The sequence below is a fragment of the Rhamphochromis longiceps genome, linkage group LG12 (genome assembly GCF_057381845.1).
Source record: "Rhamphochromis longiceps isolate RC_006_pf linkage group LG12, R_longiceps_female_GT1.1, whole genome shotgun sequence".
Taxonomy (NCBI): domain Eukaryota; kingdom Metazoa; phylum Chordata; class Actinopteri; order Cichliformes; family Cichlidae; genus Rhamphochromis; species Rhamphochromis longiceps.
In genome coordinates, this window is record NC_140568.1 from 7,394,734 (window position 1) to 7,416,340 (window position 21,607).

General features: G+C 44.0%; 1 protein-coding gene across 2 annotated transcripts in view; it reads right to left on the reverse strand.

The window, feature by feature from the left end:
- LOC146656753 (transcription factor 7-like 1-B) overlaps positions 1 to 20,851 on the reverse strand; it is a 30,654-nt gene extending 9,803 nt beyond the window's left edge. Inside the window, exons 1-4 of one of the 2 annotated variants that reach the window (XM_085424524.1) lie at positions 19,863 to 20,851; positions 19,663 to 19,735; positions 19,418 to 19,545; positions 2,391 to 2,474 (exon numbers count right to left, since the gene is read on the reverse strand). In XM_085424524.1, the coding sequence (XP_085280650.1) occupies positions 2,391 to 2,474; positions 19,418 to 19,545; positions 19,663 to 19,735; positions 19,863 to 20,048 (471 nt within the window). In that variant the 5' untranslated portion in view covers positions 20,049 to 20,851. The remainder of the gene's footprint in view (positions 1 to 2,390; positions 2,475 to 19,417; positions 19,546 to 19,662; positions 19,736 to 19,862) is intronic. The other variant, XM_085424525.1, reaches the window with a different exon arrangement.
- Positions 20,852 to 21,607: the final 756 nt, after the last annotated feature.

The following is a 21,607-nucleotide window of genomic DNA, read 5'->3' on the forward strand; positions in this document are numbered from 1 at the left end:
CCAGCAGATAATCCAAACTGTGGCGGTCTATCTTCACATAAAAAAAGAAGCAACAATGTCAAATCTAACACACGCAGGGAACAGGTCCGCTTCAGGAGTCCCTGCTGGGGTCTCCTCAGCGTCTCCTTGGGTCTCTCTCTCTCTGGCTCCTCTTGGCCCTGGGCAGTAATCCCTGGCCCCCCGTGTGTGCCCATCCGCTCCCCCTGCTCTCATTAGTGCAGTGTTGGGGCCTAGGGAGCCTGCAGGCCTGGGGAGCCAGCCTGCTGCTCCCCTCCCACTCTCCTTCTCTCTCCTCGGCTGGAGTAATGAGCACATAATCAGCCTGGCTCCCTGTCAGCAGCAGCACACCAGAGGAGTATGTGGGCACCTGGCCCAGAAGGGGGGGGTGGGGGGGTGGTAAGGGCACAGCGGGGTGTTTCACTTTTTATCCTCAGTGCCCACAGTGCGCCGTACCCAGCGTTCGATCTACCCACCCCACATCAAATAACCCTGTGGTCCCAGGTCACAAGATAGAGCGTAGCGACTTGCTCATCTAGATGACAAAATGAAAGCAGTTACACTTTCAGTGAACTTCCCCATCACTGACACTGATTTAGCGCAAAAAAAAGCATAATTATTTTTTCCACAAGTGTTTCATACGTGACATTTGACAGCGCACCGCCCGTGCATTACAGCCGTCTTAACAGTATTAGCATTAACAACGCCAACACCAGTACAGAGCTTGTACAGATGTTGAATTTAAAGGCAATTTCCAAGTTCTGCTGTGCATATACAAAAACATTTTTTAAACATTTAAATGCATAAGAAAAGAGAACACATGTTCCAAACTTCCAAAGAGAAATACACAAAAACAAATGATACTTTGTATTCAGACAGTTTTTGCCAGAAAACGATCCCTCGCATTCTCAGACTTCTACATTGTTTCTTTCTGTACTAGCTTTTCTGGTTTAATGACATTCAAAGACATGAAGGCCACAAGACACAATAGAGTCACATAAAAAGTAGCAACAGCTACTGAAGGACAGAACAGAAACAATCCAACCGCAGAACTAAACCTCAGTCAACGTTCTTTAATTTCCTTTAATCCAACTGCCATCATCGCATTCATTTCTGTGAATTATTGCTCACTACAATGGGGATTCAGACAATTTTATAGTGTTCAGTACTGGCTAAACAGCAAAACTTCACCAAGCAGCTGCTTAGAGTCTAAAAGAAAACCAAAAAGGGTCACTGATAGGTCAGCATTTTTCCTAATAGAATATCTTTAATTGAGACATAAAGTCAGGACTGCAGTCCCATGAGCAAACTCTGTTTTCTTCACAATTTCCCATTAATTGCTCTCAATGAGGACTTTGTCAAATGCATCAGTGCAATTACAGGATTCAGAGGATCAACCGCAAACACAGCAAGCATGTCTAGTCAGGATTTAAGGTCAAGGGGGCTGAGTCACGGCGACTGTTTTCGACTACAGAGCAGTGACAATGGCTTCCTACTCTCTGCACTGTTTAAAAATTGGCTTCCTGAACCAGAAAACGCCCTGATACAATCATGCAGGTGAGATGCTAGATAGTAAACTTCAGGCTCCACGTTATCTTGTGTTTTCCATCTGAAAAAACACACACATCCCTCAGTGAAGCCACAAACCAAACAGGTCTGCTGAGACCCCGCATTGTCTAACCCGAGTGAGACACCATCATGATTAGCTCACACCTGTGTGGGAAAGTTGAGGAATGGCAGGGAGGATCAAACTTGAGAGATTTATGCTGCAGACTGAGTTATTGTGGTAAAGACAGACAGGCTGCTGAGCAGCTGGACTGCGGGTGTTGCAGGCTGTGGTGGGAAGCTGCACATGGATGGGTGGGAACCGGCAGATTTGCATGCACACGATAACTTCATTATCGTGAATAATCGCATTACGCTCATGGTCTGATTAAAGCATTTATACGGCTTGCAGTAAATTGATTCCCTCAATACATTTATATGATTTGTCTGATAATTGGGTTAATGTCTTGTAGGATGCAGCCGGGAGGAAGCATCTTATTAGCGCCACAAAAATAAGGGAGGGTAAATAGTGGGACTCTGCTGGTGTGCACATTAATGGATTTGCTGAGCTGAGTTGTGCAGTGTGTGAAATTCTACTCCGTGTTTATTTCTTCCCTCATGCAAGCTGTTCTGCTGCTTGTCAAGCAAGCACTTAACTTATTCCACAATCTTTCTGACGCACGCACTGAAGCAAACCTGCGGAAGACATCCGACACTTGCAGCGTGCACGTGCAGCAATCCAAAGTGTTTGTCAGTGATCGGTAATGCCAAGAATTCGGAGTCGAACCCCGCTTGCACATCTTATCGTTGTTTGGGTTGAATTTTGTTCTGTTTTGAGATTTACTTACTAAATGGCCAGGTGTCGGAGAGCGAGAATCCTTTAGTCCTGCAGATCCGGGGACATCTAGAAGTGGCCATTTCATCTGCAAGTACTGCAAGTGAGAAAAAAAAAAGAAGCAGCGTTGAACCACAGCAAGTACACACTACAGGGAAAGGGGGTTACAAAAAACAACCAAAAAACTGAAAATAAAATATATGGATTTAACAAAACGCATTCAAAAATAGAGTCTCGTGTGCAAAAGTCACTCTCTAATGTGAGTGTAGGCAGACCAATCTTTTTTTCCGCACAGTGCAAAAGTGGCATAAAATGGTGTCAAACCCACAGAGATCTCCAGCAGACACCTGTACGAGACCCGCAGTGCTGCTGGAGTCTGACAGTGAGTTCTGGCACAGCGGAGAGTAGGAAGAGCGATGTGAACACAACGGACTGGTGGAGGACTGTGAAATTGCCGTTTGTCAGGGAAAAACAAGAGGCCAGCTGTGGGCGCCCATCGCTGAGCGGGTGGGAAGAGACAGCTGGAAGGAAGAGGAAGAACCATCTAAAGATCAGCAAAAGACTCCTGACTACCCACCTCAATCCGTATGGCCCTTTGACCTGATCGCAGCCCCTGCTCGTTTCTTTCTTCTCCACACTTTTTTCAAATATGAAAGTAATCATACTCTTTTTTTCTGGCATTTGCTAGACAGAAATCTGCAACTGCTTGTCAGATTATTACTGTTCTTCTCTCCCTTTGTGAGAAATGCGCTCAAGAAGAGGTTTTACTGCTCGATGCAACAAACTGAGCATTTTGTTTTTGTCCCACAGCAATGAAGATAGCATGAAGCCCGAGAGCTCCAACCATCTGGTTTATGAATCAGCTTAAATACCGGATACAGCAGCTTGTCATGCATGTGGATTTTCTCCCTGGTACAATTTAAAAATAATCAAGAGTTTTATTTTATAGGTAGTGTTGTTTGTTTTTCATTCATGCCCATGTCGAGTTGACACATAAAGCCTTCGCAAGTCATTGTTTCGGTAGCGTTATAAATTCTGTCACATGTTGTTGCGCAATTTCCCCATGCATCCACTGTTATCAGTCTGCAGTGAACTAGCATTGTTTTATAAATAAGACTCCATGTATGACTTCCAGTGCAAAAAAAAGTCCGCCCACTGGAAACATCTTGCTAATAAAGAAGGTCATTAATAGTACCCGTCGCTTAAAAACATTTAAAAAATAAATTTTTTAAAGCTGGACAAAATCAGCTAAAGACTATATGCAAAGCTTTGTCCATTTTCTGAAAGTCGGTGCAGGATAAATGATGACAAAGAGGCAAACTAGAGGAGTCATGCATTCAGGTTTTGATTTTTAAAACTCCATTCATCACTCCGGGTTTGTAAGGAGGAAGGAAGCTTGGATGGCTGTGGGTTAAAAATGGAAAAGACATTATGGCAGGAGAGGGAAAAGGGAGAGGAGGGAAGAAGAAAAAAACATTTTCAGGAATTAGTTTGTCGGAGCAGGCAGAGGGTATTGTTTCCTGACAGCTGGGGTCCAACAGAGCACTAAGGTAGGGGGAGGGGACCTTTTTTTTCCCCTTCGAAAAGGGGGGAAATTCTTGGAGTTGACATCAGCCCTCTTCATTTTCACTATACTGCTCAAGGCTGAATCGTAGGTTCCAACTAATGGGCCCAAGTCCATACAACTGTCAGGAGGCAGTTGCTTTTAAAGGCTGCTAGCTCCCTATTGAAACTTTACTCTGCTGTGTGCATAGTGCCTAATGAATGCTACTCTCCGGAGAGAAAATCCAAAACAATGCAGTTTTCTCTGTCTAATCTATGTCAATCATTAGTCCTTCCACAAATGAAACGAGCGCTATTGTGAGCGTTTGGTCTGGCCCGGCCGTGCCCACTCCAGCTCTCCCACCCAATCCATCCCTTATTTGACAGCTTCTGCCAGGACTGAGGAACATGCCCCCGGGCACTTTTTTCTGAGCACCTACTTTTCTTTTAATTGCCAGTGTGCCCTATGTAGCAACTGTTCACACACTCCCCGAAACATCCAGCCAGGTAATGCCAGCCGCACACTGTCACATTAGCTCCAGTCCACACTTTGAGCTACACACCGCTCACTCATACATGAGAGGGAGAGAGGGAGGGTGCTCGAGTCTGTGAGTTGCTTCTGGAAACAAAAGGTGAGGAATTGGGGGCCATGCTGCTTAGCAAAAACTTTCTCTGTGTTGCAGTGCAGAAGGAAAGAGAAAAAAAAACAGGTAAAGTGTCAGAAGAAAGTTTGCACTGCAGAATAGGAGCCAGCATTTTTTTAAGTGGCTGATTCAAATGCCGTGGCTTAAGCGGTACTAGATGTTTGTAAAAGAGTGAAACAGGAGATAACCTAATATAAATTAAACTGCAAGACATTTGGAAATGCTTTACACGCGCCCTTATTTTATTAGAAACAAACGCAGCCATATGGTTGAGGTCTCATAGCAATGCCTATTTCAGCATGGGGGCTGGAAGCTCTGGTAAGCACACTCGGACAGAGTACTGAAAGAAGTGTGTAACTAAAGTGAAGTTTAGCTGATCCATTTTCGTAACTCTCTAATTGTCTTCCAGCCTTCCCTGCTGCCTCCAACACTCAGAATAGACATCAGTAGAATGTGCTACTTTTACAGGACCCAGATGCAACAAAGGTGGCAGTGATGCCACTGAAATTTTCCAAAAAAGCTGCACTGGAGGCGTTTGGGTTTTTGAACACAGAGAATACAACATATGCTCGGGGGCATGTGGCCTGCCAGAGCTGGGTTCTAATTGTTACATTGCTCTCACAGAGCAGAGGAAAACACAGCCAAGAGTCTTTGTCATCTCTGAAGTGTGCGCTGCCATACTCCAGGCCAACAGCGGAGCACGGAGAAGAGACAGATGTCTGGACATTTGCTGTCAAACTAAGTCAGAGAGTCTGCCAAAGGGACAGAAAAAAAAATCCAAACTTTTGCTAACAACTATCTGTTAACTTAAAGGTCGCACTGAGGAGTCGTGTTAAGCGTAAATCTAGGTAATGTTAATTTTGCTATATTATCTAAAACGGATTGCAGGATCTTGCATATGTATTGGTGGCGGTGGATCAGGAAGTGGCTCAATACATGGACCCCCGGCCCCACCAAATGTTACTTAGTTATAAAGGGCATAAAATGAAGCGCTGTTTGAATGTGCGCGAATGGGCAAATGTGGCTTGTGGCAAAAAGCGCTTTGAGTGGTCAGCTGGAGTAGGAAAGAATTATATGAGCACAATTCCATTTACCATTTAGCATGATATGCTCAATTGGATTAACTCACTCAAATCAACAGAAAAACAGTCAGACAGGCAACAAATAAAGGAGTGAATATGCATAAAGTGGCAGCTCAGACGCGGCCTGGTGCTTGTAAAAGCGGCTTCGCCCAACTTGCGGTGAATAGCCGAGCAGCAGGAATGCCTCCATGGATCACCCCGGCAGATAATGTCAATCACCTACTGTGTGGAGAACTCCTCCCCATTGTTTTCTTTTAACCCTCCTCCCCAACAGAAAACAAATGGGCCACACAGCTTGCTGTTTGGCTGAGGTGTTAATTACCGTCCCCCCGGCCCATATGAACAGCAACTTCAGACAATAACCCTGTCAGGCTCCCGGCAGGAACAGTCCCTCCCAGGTTTTCTCTGCTGATATCACCTGCTCCACGCGGGGCTATTGACACCTAAACCTGATCTATGCATGAAACACAATTAAAGACTTTAAGGCACAAAGGAAAGTGTGATAGGTAGCACCCGCCTTTGTCTCAGAGTTTGCATTAAGCGCCATTGTTTGTCGACATTAAGGACAATTACGCAGACAATTGTTAAGCAAACCTTGGAAGTCATTGTGCTAATTAGCGTGTAATTGATGGGGAAATGACAAGCGGCTCAGCTGGTAATACCCGCAATACCGTCTGCGAATGAGGCTACTGCCTGCACTGAATGTGGACTTTTCAACTGGTCCACTATGAGGTAAGTATGCATTAGTAGCGGTGGTAGGGAGGTTGTTAATTAGAGGAAGATTAAAAAAACCTAGTTTGGTGAGAGTGTAAGTTATGGTGATATTTCTATTGCAGAATACATGGAGTATAAATACAGTTACATTAGGCACCCATAAAAAACTTTTGGGGTTGAAGCCTGTCGTCTTGGTTTATACTACATTAACTGTGAGAAGCCCGTGTTGCTGCACTGGAAATAGCATGCTGCTAATGGCTACCACATTTGAAGTGTCCATTAGCCCACAGAGGAATGAAGTTAAGTGACTATGACAGGGGCACTCCCTCAGTTTGCCAGGCTTCTATTGTGACCCGGTTGGTCGTCCTGCACTCTTATTCACAGCCAGTAGAAAAACTGGGTCAAAGGTCAGACATCCAGAGTGCTGTGGTTTCTATGACGACGTGGCCTATTAAGGCCAGGCTCATTGGCCTCTTAACATGCTCTTGTACACAAAAGAACTATTAGTGCAAAAAAAGGGGAGCGAGAAGCGATGAAGGGAGGCAGCGCCGGGGAGGTCCTGACAGCGCAGCGTCAAGCTTCTTCCGACATTTCCAAGACGGTTCGTGCAGGATACGCACTGTATGTCAGACGTACGCAGCGATGACGTGCTCTTCCGAAAACAGGCAAGATACGTGGGTTTGCGCTTTTCTCAAAAGGTCTCAGCTTTAAATTACTCAATGAGCGATGCCGTCATATGACTACCTCATGTGTATTCTGCACAAGGCCAAACTCACCAGCAAACCGGGTTTATTTGAAAAGTCCTTGGAGTGAATTTGTTTCAGTAATAAAACAGCATTAACAGAATACAAGGCCAAGACAAACCCCCATAAAAAGCTTCTTTAACATTCTGTCTCAGTGAGTGAGCTGCAACTTAAGCAGGCGTTTGCATTTTTGCAACTCAAGCAATTATTTGTTTCATGAGGCTACTCTTTTTTTTTTTTGTCTTCCTTGAGCATGACATGGTCCTGAGTTATTACTTCCTGCATCTAGAGTGTAACCAACGTTAACTGCAATGTGTGTGTTAGAATGAAGCCGCCATTGTTCTCCTCCTTGGATTTCAGCTAATTTTAATCAGCCGTTTAAAGCTAAAGTGAGGGTACAGTCAGGAATAAGTGAGTAATTTTGTTACAGAGCACAACAGCAGGTCACATAAAAACTCACTGTGTAATTAGACGCAGGAGAAAATAATTATACATCTGGTAAGAGCAAGGCCATCTCATAAAGACAGAGAGTAGGGTGCAAAGCTATTCAAAGTTAATTATGTGAAGTCAGTTATGTGGTTTTCTGCACCTTTGGAGATCTGCTTTCGATTGTCACAAACGGCTCCCTGCTAATGTCACAATGATCCGATGTCAAGACAGGCTAGCCCTCTAATGTCCAAGATATGCTTTCTGCTCAACGACCCGCGGCATTGTTTGTCCAGTCGCGCAGGAACGCAACGTTTTTATTGTTTGGGGAGTAGCCTCGTTTCATTGAAATTCACAGCTGTAAACGTCTGTATAATTAACTCCAGAACACGACGTGGTTACCAGCAGTCGGCTGGTTGTTTACAGTAAAGCTCGACTTAGAAATCAAATCTAGGTGTGTGTGTGTGTCAACACTACGCCAATGACACACAAGTGAGACCTGAATTTTTCATTTATGACCAAACACAAATTGACCGGAGACAGCGTGGGTTACCAATATAATGCTGCGTTTTCTTGCCAAGGCGTTTAGGAGGCAATAATAAGTTCTGCATGCACCCCCACCCACTCGCGCTGAACGGGGCAAATACCACAGCGTGGTAATCACTCCCAAATACACAGGGAAGACATAAAAATAACCCCTCTCTTCTTTTTCCAGAAATTGCAAATAAATATTTACCCCCAGCCTCCGAGAGTAAACACACGTACGTCTAAAAGTGCACCTTTTTTTTCTCACTGACAGAGCACAATTGTTTTTCTCTCTCTTTTTTTTTAACTTCCCAAGAGTAGCTGACAGGGCTAGAGGAGAGGCAGCAAAGCGTCGTGAAGGGGGGCAGTCAGTTTTGAAAAACTGAGGTGGGCATAAGTGGGTGTAGTGGAGAAGGCAAGCGAGAGAGAGCGAGGGAGAGAAGGAGGGAAAAAAAAGAGCCTAAATTAAACACATTTGTTTCTGCTCTCACATACCACAAGTCTTATGAAAACAGAGGGCTGATTGTGTTCACTCTGCAAGTCCTACCCCCCTCCCCTCTGTCTCTTCACCACCACCCAGCTCCACTCCCCCAACCCCTGTCCTGAGCAGCAGCAGCCCCTAACCACCCCCCCAAACACACACACACACACACACACACACACACACAGCTGCCTGCAGATGCCTCCTGTGTTTGCTCTCTTGAGTGCTAAAGCGCAAATCTCCAGGCCCCGCAGACTTCTGGGCCCTGCCTCATCTCAGTTTTTACTACCTGACATCCCTATCACCCCACTGCAAACTCCACTCCCTCCACTCTCCTCCGGCTCTCTCCTACTCACACACACACACACACACACACACACACACACACACACACACACACACACACACACACACACACACACACACACACGTTCAAATGCCACAGGTATGTTTCAGCCACAGTCAGTCCTTAAACACAGGGGACTCAGAGAGGGACTGAGGCCATATAATTTAAGGTGGCAAAGCTGTGGAATCAGTCGCTTTGACGTGGAATCAATTCATTTCCATCTATATGTCGCTGTTTTTAAGCTCTAACAGTCATGCAAACTATATTCAAAAATCATTTGGCACAAAAGAAAGAAATTTGCTACATGTGCTACAATGTAGCTTTTGAATCGAACAGTAAAAGCAATCTCAAACCTCCACAATGTGTGACACAGCACAAAATTGCCATGACATTCCCCGGGATTAGTTATGCGTACTGTCAGCAGACTGCAGGGAGGTCTGGAAGACTGCCAGCGGGGTTTTTTTTGTTTTTTTTAATACCTGAAACATTTGTAGAAGTCATTTCCTTACAGTCTGCAAGCTTCATTTTCATCGTGCTGATATTGAGTGCTAAATCACGATTTAGCAATAGGCTTGTCTATAACTTTGTCCCCATGCAGGGCTCTTCTTACATCTCTGAAACTCTGAAAAGCTTGAAACCCGTCAGACAAAACCTACACGTTCACGGTGTAAAGAAAAGCCTATAGAGGAATCACAAGGCAGGATGGGTCATTAGGTCCTTTACCTCTTCAAGGTTCACCAGGTCTCTTGAAAGCAAAACAATGAAGCAGGAACATGAGCAGAGAACCAATATCAGTTTATTTTAATATTGACTAAATCACTTTTTACATATTTTGGGAAAACATGTCCAGTTTTGAGCAACTAATATTAATTCATACAGGCTGTCACAACTTTTTGTAGAAAAAAAATCTTCATGGCATTAACCAGACCACTGAGACCTCGAGGCTGGACATGCTACTTAAAACAATACAGCTGCTGCTATCTTTCACTTTCAATGCAATCTAATGAGAGGGGCAAGGTGATTATGATCAGGGGCTGCTGTAAATATCAGATTCCCTGGGACAGGGTTGAGGAGAGGCCCCCTTACAATTACATAGTATTCAGGAATGCAGAGCATGAACCACGGTAACAGGGAGCTGAAGACAAAAACGCTCACATCCCATTCTGAACGTTTAGCTCACACCATGCGACAGGGAAAAAAAGGGGGTTTTACAAACAGCCTTTAAAAAAGTAGGAAAGTTTATCTTTCATGGAGAACTGTTTCTGCGATACTGTGCCACAATGCAACAAGCTTCCACTCAATCCAAGCTGCACACTTCTGCAAACAATTAAATGTTAACCCAAGGACTGTAAGCTGCTCAGAGAGAGAGAGAGAGAGGGAGAGAATAGGAGGGGGTGACTGGAGAGAGAGAGAGAGGGGGGGGGGGGTGCTTGTGCACAATTACAGCAGGGATTTATGGCCTGAGAAACAATTTATAAATCACAGCGCCTGAGCTAATGTGCTCCAGATTGTTCTCCATGCAGCTGCAATTTTGGTCTGCGTGAAACGGCATAATAAACCTGGCTGGAGGACATGTTTGGGTGGTGGCGGTGGTGGGGCAGGGAGAAAAGTTGAGATTGTGGGTGGAGGCTGAAAGTTTTGAGGTGTTTTGAACAAAGAAACTGAGAAGGTTTTTTTTATTATTATTATTATTAATATTATTTGAGGCCGGGTGAGATTGTGCTGAGGTGTGATTCTTAATTGAGAAAGGCTAAGAAGGTCTTAACAGAAATGTTCAAATTATGCAAATAATCCCAGTTAAAGATTGGTGGGAGGTTTGGGGGGTAATAATGGACAAAACAGGAAAAGCAGTGAAACTTCACAACAAGCGCAGTAACATTGCAGTGAATGGTTTTCCACTCACTGCAAAAACCGTGAAAGGCACTCTTTTAATTACACTTCTGACATGAGTCGAAAATCATTCGGGTAATGAAAAGGAAAGACAAATGCTGCAAACTGATCCCTTCATTGTGGCTGCTGGGCTGATGTAGAGGAGGGGATCGGATATGCCGAGGGGAAGCCTGAGCTTTCGCGGCCACTCAGCCAACTGGCCCTGAACCTTGACCTCTAACCCTTCACCCAGGGGGGCAAACAAAGCTCTGAGTGACATCTGAAACTAGACACTCTGTGGGGAGAGAGTGTCTGGACAGGACTCAAATAACCCCATTAACTCTGCAGAAAAGATTTATGGCTATTTATTCTCCATCTGCAAATTTCGAAAGCTGAAGAGTCACACAGATCTGTCAAAAATAATTGAGCGATTAAGAGGTGCGCAGCGAGTTTTATCCCGTTTACTTGCCAATATCTCCATCTTGCATGAGGATAGGCAAAAATGCGCCATAATTAACAACTCTGAGTGGAGCTGTGATTAGCAGTGGTACACACATATGCCAACAGTTAGTCTGCAGCAAAATAAATTCTGCTTAATATGAACAGCATGAGTCCGTCTTCAGGCAGTTTTAAAGAGAGTCACTGATGCATATTCACCCGCACCTCTGATGGATTTCTGTACAATGGATTACGTAAACAACTCTGGCATTGGTTTACTGTAAACAAAAACAGAGGGAAAAGTTGATGGTAAATGTGCTGCGGTGAATGCGATCGCTCCGTCGCCAGAATGCTGAAAGCCACTGTAGTATTTAAATCAGGCAAGGAGGGAGGAAGACTGGGCCAAGCATTCTGTAGCTCAGCTGTGAGGCTCTAAGCCGTTGCCCTAGGGTCTTTGTCCTGCCTTTCAGGGCAAGTCTGAGGTAGTCAAAGACCCTATTCATGACCGGCGCTCCCCCTGCCAACACACCCATACAGCCCCAGTCAAGTCAGCCGAGAGCTATAGAGCCTTCCCATTTCACACGAGAATCAGACCTGCCCCTAAAGCCTGCTTCAGGGATTTCCAATAGCCAGCTCCTCTAACCCATGTACAAATCAAACAAAAGGGCTCCTTGGCCTATTCCATGTCATATAGGCTTGATTAGATCTTTTTTTTTTTCTAATGTAGCTACTCTACATTTGAAGCAAATAAGTCAGTCAAATATGTAGGGAATTGTTCCGATGGAGATCCTGACCCTACCCCACATCCATGATTATCATCTGATACAAGATCAACCTCATGCCAACACTTACTTCTTTAAAGAAGCACCCAAGCTGAGTATATCAAATGATAAACTCTCAACACAAAGCAACCTAATCATGCTGATTATCTGAGGGCAGGCGTTAGGGGAATCCCGCTATCTGTAAAGAGTGTCTTATGTCTGCTGAGCACAAGGCCCTCAATCACATCCCTTACTCATAACTAATCAAGAACATTACCTCATAATTTTAAATTGAGCAGATAAGGTCAGGGAAGAGGGATATCCTGTGGCTGAGAGCGATGCAAACAGCTCAGGCCATCAGACGCTTCTGCTGCTCCTGCTGTTTATTCTAACAGGATCCACAAGTCTGGACCGAGATAAGGAGGCTACACATTTTCGATGACTTGTGCCTTTGCTCGGCTTTAATCTAATTTGCTGCTCCGCAGAACATTGTGACTTCTTAACAAGTACAATTGGTTTATGAGGCTAACGGGGAAAGAGAGGGGCACCCAAAGGTTAAGTTAATACCAATATCAGGACAGGCAGCCTGATCTCATGGGAAAAGTGTCAATGTGTGATATTTAACAAACAAATTCAAATTCAAATTCAAACTTTATGGGGTTTCCTGGTTGTTGTTTTTTAGATATCTAAGATCGGCGTGCTCTCATGAACATTTTATAAACTTCACTTAAAAAACACTGTTGCAATAAAGTGGCAATGCATAAATTCTTTTACAAGTACTGTTGCAGACAGTTTTTAATGGTAAAATGTAAACCACTAAAGCTTACACGGACACGTTCCAATAATGGCTTAAACAACAGAGTGAAATAATGCTTCTGTGACATACATTTACCCCAGGCTAATATGCGTGTGTCTAAATAAATGTATTAAACACGTGACACTAGCTCTCCGTCTTTATTTATACAGTTACATATACGATCCATTACTTACGAGCTACCAGAGCTAAATTCAGTTTGCAGATGGCGCGTCAGTCTTATCGGTTACAGCGATGGCTCTATAGTCAAGCGCGTGCAAGTTTTGGTCTATTTCAATACAACAACGTGCAAGAAATCATCATGCGGCAACTTAAAATGCGTGACAAAGTGAGAGATGCATTTGCTTTATGGGTAAAGTGAAAATCTGCACGGGTTAAAGCAACTCTTAAAATGTCAGTGCGGAACAGGTCACGGGTTGTGTACGGGTGCAACGTGCGGATGTGTGACATGTATCTGTCAGTGGGCTACGAGCTCCAACAGCACTCCTAAACCTGCTCCACCATTTAACTCGGTGGGAAGCGGCATTGCTGATTTATAACCTCAACCAGAAGAACAGCTGCTCTGCTTGCAGTCAACTAACCTCATTCTGGAAGGATGTCCATCCACTTCTTAATTTAGTATGACACTACAGCCTCACTGGTACAACGCATACGCATGCCTTTATTGGGCCGCACAGAGCACTTCCGTGCCCAGCATATGAACCGAAGCGAGGCCTGGTGTAAATCTCAGTAGTACTGATGCTACATGCACATGATCTGATATCCTCCTGCTGTTGTTGACTGGGTTGTGACTGTAAGGTAATGGTAAGGCATTGTGGTCTACGAAGAAGAAGCTGTGATCTGTGGGAGACAGAATCCCTCAGATAAGTGAGTGCCTCAAGGTCTGGAAGGCAGCCCACCACAGGATAACAGGCAAAGGAATAGCAGCACCCGTATCTGCCCCAGTTTATGCTTCTACCACCACATCTCATCAACAATCTCTCCTCATGCCTGCTCCCTCTCCCTCTGCTGCTGCCTGCAGTGCTTAAACTGAAAACAGCTGCTTGGAATACCAGACTGATGAAACCCTGTTTAGAGCTTTTTTTTTTGTATTCCTGCTGTACAATCACATTTTACTAGCGAGGAGTTTAAGGTACAATTATAGAGGGAAAACATTTCTTTATGCGACCTAAACAGTAGTGGTTATGGGTATGCATGGGCATACAAACACTTATATAAAGAAACAGTCACTCTACCCTAATCTACCAGTTAGACTGCTGTGGTAGGGATCATTATGATTTTATCTGCAGTTTTCACTGAGAAGCAGTGTACTGGAGGTGAAAAGACTAGTTAACCGATAAGACTAATTTAACCAATCCAGACAAAAAAATCACAAGTTCATCTCCTTTCTTTGTCGTATTACACAAGCGATTACACAGTTAATCCACCTTCATTCAACTGGCTGGATCATAAACATAATTATGGTTAGATGCAGGCATAATTAAGGCCCGACCGATATATCATCCGACATTTGTCTAGCACAGGTAATTTAGTCATTTAAAAATGGTATCCGACAGAGTTGCTCCGACTCCAACTCTGACAAACTGTATTAAGAATAAAACTCCTTCTCCGTTTCTATGAGGACAGAGACACGCACACGATTCTTGCGAGCTTTAATTTGCACTAAGAACAGCTTTTTTTAATATGTAACAGTTTAACCAAAAAAATGAGTGACAAAGAACGCAAGCTTTGGTTTTCCATTGCTTCTAACTAAACTATATTTGAGTCTCACAATAGATTCATGATGCAGAGATTATCCGCTAAGCATTGCAATTGTTTGAGCGCAAAGTAAGGACATGTGTAGACATGACTCTCTATTTGTTCACCGGAACGCCTATCGCCTATATTTAACTCTTCAACAAGAGTTTTGTGTTCCGAGACTAGAGCTTCGGAGACATCGGCGTGCGCTCCGAAGCGCTAGACGTGTTCACCTGTTTGGCCAAATGTATCTCGACTTAAACACAAGTTCTCCCATTTTTTGTTTGGTCTTTTTAAAGGAGAAAAAGCAGTGTACCAAACTGAGCAGCAGTTCTGGCCAAACGCAGCAAACGAGAAAAACACATAAATTGATTTTTAAAAAAAAAAAAAACACTCGCACACATATTCATCTTGGCACATCAAAGGGATTCATTGATGTCACTGAACATGGGGAGTCTGCGGCTGGAGAGGGGAGATGTTGGTTATCCTTTCCTCAAAGGGTGCTGAGATGCTCCTGATGGGCCCCGCGCTCGAGAAGCCAGAGAACGCTATAAACAGAATTTCTAATGTCAGGCGGGCGAGTGGGTGGGTTAGGTAGTGAACCAGCAGGCTATGGGGTAGCGGGAGGAATTGACGCCAGCTCATGCTTTCCACAGAGATTAGAGAGAGAAGGATAGAGACCAGGACTGACACCATTTCACACAGTTGTGTGTGAGGGATGGTAGGAAGAAAGCATCCGTGGGCTGAAAATCAAATGCCAGATGCATGCATCCCCCCCCAAAAAAAAAAGATTTGCATGTGACACTGCTGGAGATGGTATAAAGTTATAACATCTACTGATTTGTTGGTTAGTTTCTGTGTAAATTGGAACATTTGCAACATATTATTAGCTGCACTGGTTTGTGTTGCACTAATTAGAACTGACCTTGATTACCCCTGTGCAATATAAAAGCTAATTGCTGAGAAATACAGCCGTGAAATATGTACCAATTCACACATTATGTGGAAACTGAGAAAACATCTCTCCCCTTCTTCTGCAACTAAATCATGATTGTTTTTCAATTCCTTTAAGTCCGAGCAGAGGGTTCATTATCAAAATGACTCCAGGCGAGAGCTCCCAGCCAGTGATGGCATTTCTGCGGGCGATCGAGATCTCCTTCTAATTGGATAGTGCCACCAAATTGATGTAGATGTGTTTGCCTTTGAAGGGAAAAAAATCCTTTAAAAACTATAAACCTAGTCAAAAATGTTAGCTGTGTTGACACAGCGCTTGGGTATAAAAATATTTGCACGCCAACATTCAGGAATACAACACTGAGCGTTGTGAGAATGTGAGCGCCCCGTACACTGTTCCCTCTGTTGCAAAATATCCACACAGCATCACCTGAACGCCCCCACTCCCCCAACCCTCCTGACGCTCACAGGCTCTGCACAGACAAACGTGCAGCACGCATGGTTGCATGTTTGCTCATTCACACACACACACATGCAGCAAGGTGAGTGAAATGCCAAGTGAGCCACCTGATGAAAAGACATCTCCACACAAACAGGCTTTGCTTATGCAGGGAGAGGCCCTTTTATTCAGCGGGACAATGTCTGTGTTGACTTTTCTTTGTCTGCACATTTTAAGCACCAAAAGCACCAGAAAGAATTGAGGGGGGGTGGCGGTGGTGGTGACATGTCCAGACTTATACAAGCTCTCCATTCATATCTCGATCTCAAACCATTTTCTATTCAACAATCATGCTCGGGAGTTCGAGTGTCCCACCGTGTATTTGATGAAGATATGTTTGAGCGGCTAACCTCGCTCACACTCTCTCGCCACCTCTCACACACAAGAGGCATTTCGCTCGTCGGCGAGGATGATGGTGATGTAGTGGCCGAGTTATCTAAAAGTGCTGATGAAGGCAACAAGGGGCGGTGGCGTGGAGCGGAGTGCGTGTTTCGCCAAGTTAAATCTGACAGTCTTCGATCACAATGCAAATCAGTGAATTGGCAAACATTTAGCTGGATTTGTGCTGATAACTTTGATAAAGAGGGGTAAAAAAACAAAACAAAAATTTAAAAAAACAAATGCTCCGGTCCTGCGCCCCACAGCAGGCAGAGGTCTGGTGGAACATCTCTGCAAACATAAAACCTCCTCCTCAGCTCTCAGTGGATTACAGCGGAATGTCAGCTCAGAGCAGGCTTTAAATCAGTTATGCTTGGCCCTCAGGGGAACTCTGTGCTGATCCCATGTAGGCCTGTCTCTCATTGCTCATGATAAGGTTGCCACATCCCAATTTTTATTTTTTTTTTAAGTTAGGGGCTCAAAACCTTCAAGACTGCAGAGTAAAATTACTGCATGACAACTCTTGAGCAACACCTCACGTCTATTATATGCACTGAATGCACATGCAGCATTACTACACAAAAGCAGCTGGTTGGGAGAGCACAAGTAGGAGTTATAAATATTTTCATGCAAATGTGAAAATGAATGTCTTGCATACATACAAAACTAAAAAAAAAAAACATTTACATTACGCTCAAAGGTATCAAGCTGCCTAGTCTGCACCAGGAAATGGAAACGGTGGATTTTGTTGCCTGGCACTAATCACACGATCTGTGTGAGAGACGCAACTTTAATGCGTCTCATGCAGCACAAGTACAACCGCGTACTGCTGGGCGCTTGTAAAACAAATGTGGCAGTTCCAGCAGCAGGGCGTTCCAAGCTGCACAAGATCATAAAAGTATTTGCGGGCACCAGGATGGTTTTTATGTCAAGACGGGAGAGGTGACAAAACAAATTCATTTGCCCTGTAGGAAGAAATTTAATCTCACTAGCCTATCTGCATATTCCACAGAATGATTATTCGTGATAAGCTTTACTGCAGAGCTCATCATGTGTGTAAAATGTGTGATAAATATTATTCTGTAAACCTATCTGCACTAAACTTGATCCACAGGTGTAAATAAATCAGACTCTCGCGATGAGAGGTGAAAAAAAAAGAAAAATGTTGAGCCTTTCCCCAATCACATTCACGACATTTAAGCCACGAAGCCAGTCCAAAGCCCAGTACAATATGGAGACCTTAAGACGACCGCTAAGTATGCCAGCTATTGTCTGCCTGCTTGTTTTCTGCCACAGTGATGATTGACACAGTCAGCCCACTTTGTCCTATTGACCCCATTCTTTTTTTTTCTTCAAATATAGAGGATTATACCTCAGAATTTAAAATCCCCTGTAATTATTTGTTACTTTGCCACAAGCAATAAGCTGTATTAATTTTCCGCTCTTGTTTTCCTAGAGAAAATACCAGGAAGAGCGAGGCATTCATACCAGACACGCATGACAAAACAAAGCAAGGGACGAGATAACAGAGTTGAAGCCGTTAGGTTTGTTTCTTAATTACACCAAATACATCTACCACAGTTTCCTTTGGGGGGAATAAACGTATTCTAATGCACTTCTATTCGAGCACGTTTATCTCTTGGGTTGTGACGTCACTCCTCGGAAAGTCTGGTGGCCAAAACCAACAACATAGACAAACTACAAGATAGCGTGCATCACATGGAGTGAGGAGAGTAGCCATTTAGTTAATGAGCCCCAATGGAGACCTCCAATGAAGCCATCAAGACTGCTCAGAATAACAATGGTCAACTAACGCCTTTCTAATTGAATGGAAGGTACAGGGAGGCAAGGGGAGTGGGCAAGGAACAGTGAAAAGGATAAAGGGGGAGGGAAGGGGGGCTGGGTCTTTTCAGTCAGATGCCTGCCAGGCCTTAACGAAAGTACTTGTTTTGTTTTTTTTTTCCTTTTTTTGGGGTGGGGGGTGACATGGCTTGGGGGATGGACAATCTCAAGAAAAACAGAGCTCACAAGCAGAGATTATTTCAAGGAAGTTTGTGCAGCACCAATTACATTGCATTTAACAGTCTCCCGATTCCAAATATTAAACTACCTAAAATGTGTGTCTGTTTGACCTTAAGTGTCCACAGCATTACTAACTGGCTACCCACTGCTGTGTGAAAATGTCATGTTTGAAGCCAAGCACTGCAAAAAAAGAAAAATTGCAACAACAACAAAAAAGCAGCAACCAAACCAATAATCAGTATTAAACACTATAAAATGTTTACAACTTCACAAGCTGGGAATGCCTCAATGCAACAGGTTAAATGACACACTCCAAACTCTGCATCAGCAACACTTGCTTAAGACTGTCAACCTTATCTGGACATTTAAAGTCTCTGGACAGCGTCTGTCGGGGGACACAGTGCAGTGAAATGCCTCCCGTGTGTGTCAGAGTGAGGTATTACATTGTTGTTACTGTAGGATATGACCTGACCAACAGCCTTTTCCCCCCTTTTGCAGAGTAGCTTTTAATATGCAGGCCAACAGAAAAAGTTAGCCTGCCTATCAAAAGAAATGCCACTGAAGCTAAAAACATTAGAAAGAAATGTGGTGCAAGTAAAAACAACACGAGAATATCTTGCGATTCTAAAATGGCATTTTAGCCTCTGCACTGCAAAATACAAGTCCCTGGAATAACAGCACTTTAGATAACATCAGCTTTAGTAAGGCGAGGCCACTATTAAGTATATAATGAAGACCCAGTGTGAAGCTGCAGCACAGTTTTTGTAAGGGACTGTCAAAGTTGCTCCTTATTTTCAAAAAGACTGAGCAACGTGTCTGAGGTTTCCATCTGAATAAGAAGTTCTCATATGCGAGCCTTTGCGAGGGGTGGGTGGTAGGGAGAATTTTATATCCCCAAAAAGAACAAAGAAGTAGTTAGTACTCCTTGAGAGGCCACTCGGAGGGAATATGGCGGTCTGAGTTGTGCACAAGGAACTTTTACGCACGGCCAAAGTTTTTTGCAGAGTAAGAGGGAACAAAGAAAAGAGAGCAAGGGGAGGGAAACACATCCGCAGAGACACTTACTGTTCTTGCACTGGGAGACAGCGAACCATTAGAAAGGTATGGATTGGTGAGGTCTGGGATCATGAGAAACGGGTAGCCAGGATAGTGTGGACTCTTAAAAAAGCCACCATCTTGCTGTCTTCTCAGTGCTGCAGGGATAAAGAAAATGGTTAAGCAAGACACAACAATTACCAGTTGCACTATGCAAAAGACCCAGAGTTCCTTTTTATTATTATCATCATTATTATTATTACTGTTATCATTACCTTCGCTGAAGTAGTCTCTTGTTTTCTCATAACTTTCTGAGTCGGGTCTGGTTTGGGGGCGCCTCTCTGCTTGCTACAACGGACATTAGACACAGACGGAGGAGGAGGGGGGAAACTAGTGAAACTTTCAGCGCTATTAAATCCCATTTCTTTTAATGCTGAGCCCCGCGGAGAGCACTTAAAATGTGCTCTGCACTTACCTCCGAGTCTGATGAGCTGCTATTGTTTTCCGACTCGTTCACTAAGGAGGATTTCACATCATCCAAATCCCTTTCCGCTGACACATTTTCGGAGATCTTTTCCTCCTGCTCCCCTTCGTCTTTAAACGATATCATTTCATCGTTGGCCCCCAAATCGTCCCCACCACCTCCGTTTAACTGTGGCATTTTCGCAGACGAGTGGAGAGTATCAAGGAGGACGAAAAACAAACGCAACAATTGACCTTTTCTTCTTTTTTTTCTTTCTTTATCTGATCAGCGTAGTCCAAGCGAACCACTGGAGCAGTAAACTACAAGAAAATGTTCATATTTTAAAACTCCTTTTTCATCCTCTGAACTTGATCCCGTGCGCCATGTCGAGCCTTGAGTTAATAATCCACAATTAAAAGTTTGCAACAGCGACAGAAAAAATCGATGAAAGCTTGGCGTCGGTGGCCGGATGCGCCGCAAACTTGGCAAAGTTTCGTCTCCTTCGCAGGTTGTGGACAACTTACGGTCCCTGTGTGTCTCTACTTTTTGTGCCGCTGAGGAATGGGACTTTCTTTCCTCCTACAAGAGTCCGGAGACCACATAAACTACAGCACGCGCGACAGCGAGGTTATTCAAGAACGAGCAACACGTCCGATTTCATCTCCTAATATCCATGCGTAAGAGAACTGCTCAAGTTTTTTTTTAAAAAGAAGAAAAAAATGAGGAAAGAAAAGGGGAAAAAAACAACAACGACACGGGCTGCAGTTTTCTCCACTTCGGACTCGCTTGCTTTCCCCGAGAACCGACAATTTGTTATGTGGGCCCCCAACGTAAACAACGTTCATAACTAGAAAAAGAGAAATAACAAAAGACGTGCAAAAGTATAAAAAAACAAAAGGTTCAGCTGGACGTGCTCGCCCTTTCCCTCCACATTGCTGCCGGGGAATGCGCTCTGAAAACTACTTGGTTGTTCAAGTGGAAGAAAAGCGCAAGCCCGTCCGTAGAGGAGGAGTTTGCGCTGAAAACCGACACTTCATTCACCGCCGTGTAGGCTACATCAGCTATTCTTAACCCTAAAGCCACCAATGCGCAGTCTCCATACAGACCATGAAGTGATGAGGGGGGGCATTTTAACTGGAGGGCTGCGTGACCACAAATAAATCACCACCCCAATATATTATTATTATTATTATTATTATTATTATTATTATTATTATTATTATTATTATTATAGACAAATTACGAGGTGGACTCGCTTTGTTTTAAACATGCGAATAAAGCACAAACAGCGCGTCACCCTAATCGCCTTTTAATAGTTTAAGTAATCACCAGCAGCAGTCTATTGTGTGACGCGACCAGATGATATTCCCAGTATTGTTCAGGTAAGCAGCAGAGACCACGCCGCCTCCATCAGGGAAGGAGGAAATAACAGGCCAGCTTTTAGTGACAAACTCGTAATTACACGCTTCTATTTAAATTGCACGTCTGCGCTGCCCTGAAACAATAAAGCGCAATAACACCCGGGATAAAGCACGGCCTATTACGGCACAGCTACCAGGCATGACAGTGAGGCAACAAGGCTCTGAACATCCAGGCCTCCTGTGACATGCCTGGCTCACTTCTCTCTCTCTCTCTCTCAAGCACATTGCCCCATTGTTGATTTGAGGAACAGGACTGGAGCCTGGTTTTGCAAGCTTTGGAAGAACAAGGGAAGTGGTTACATTTTTTTAAAAGATATGAAGTAACCTCCTCACAAA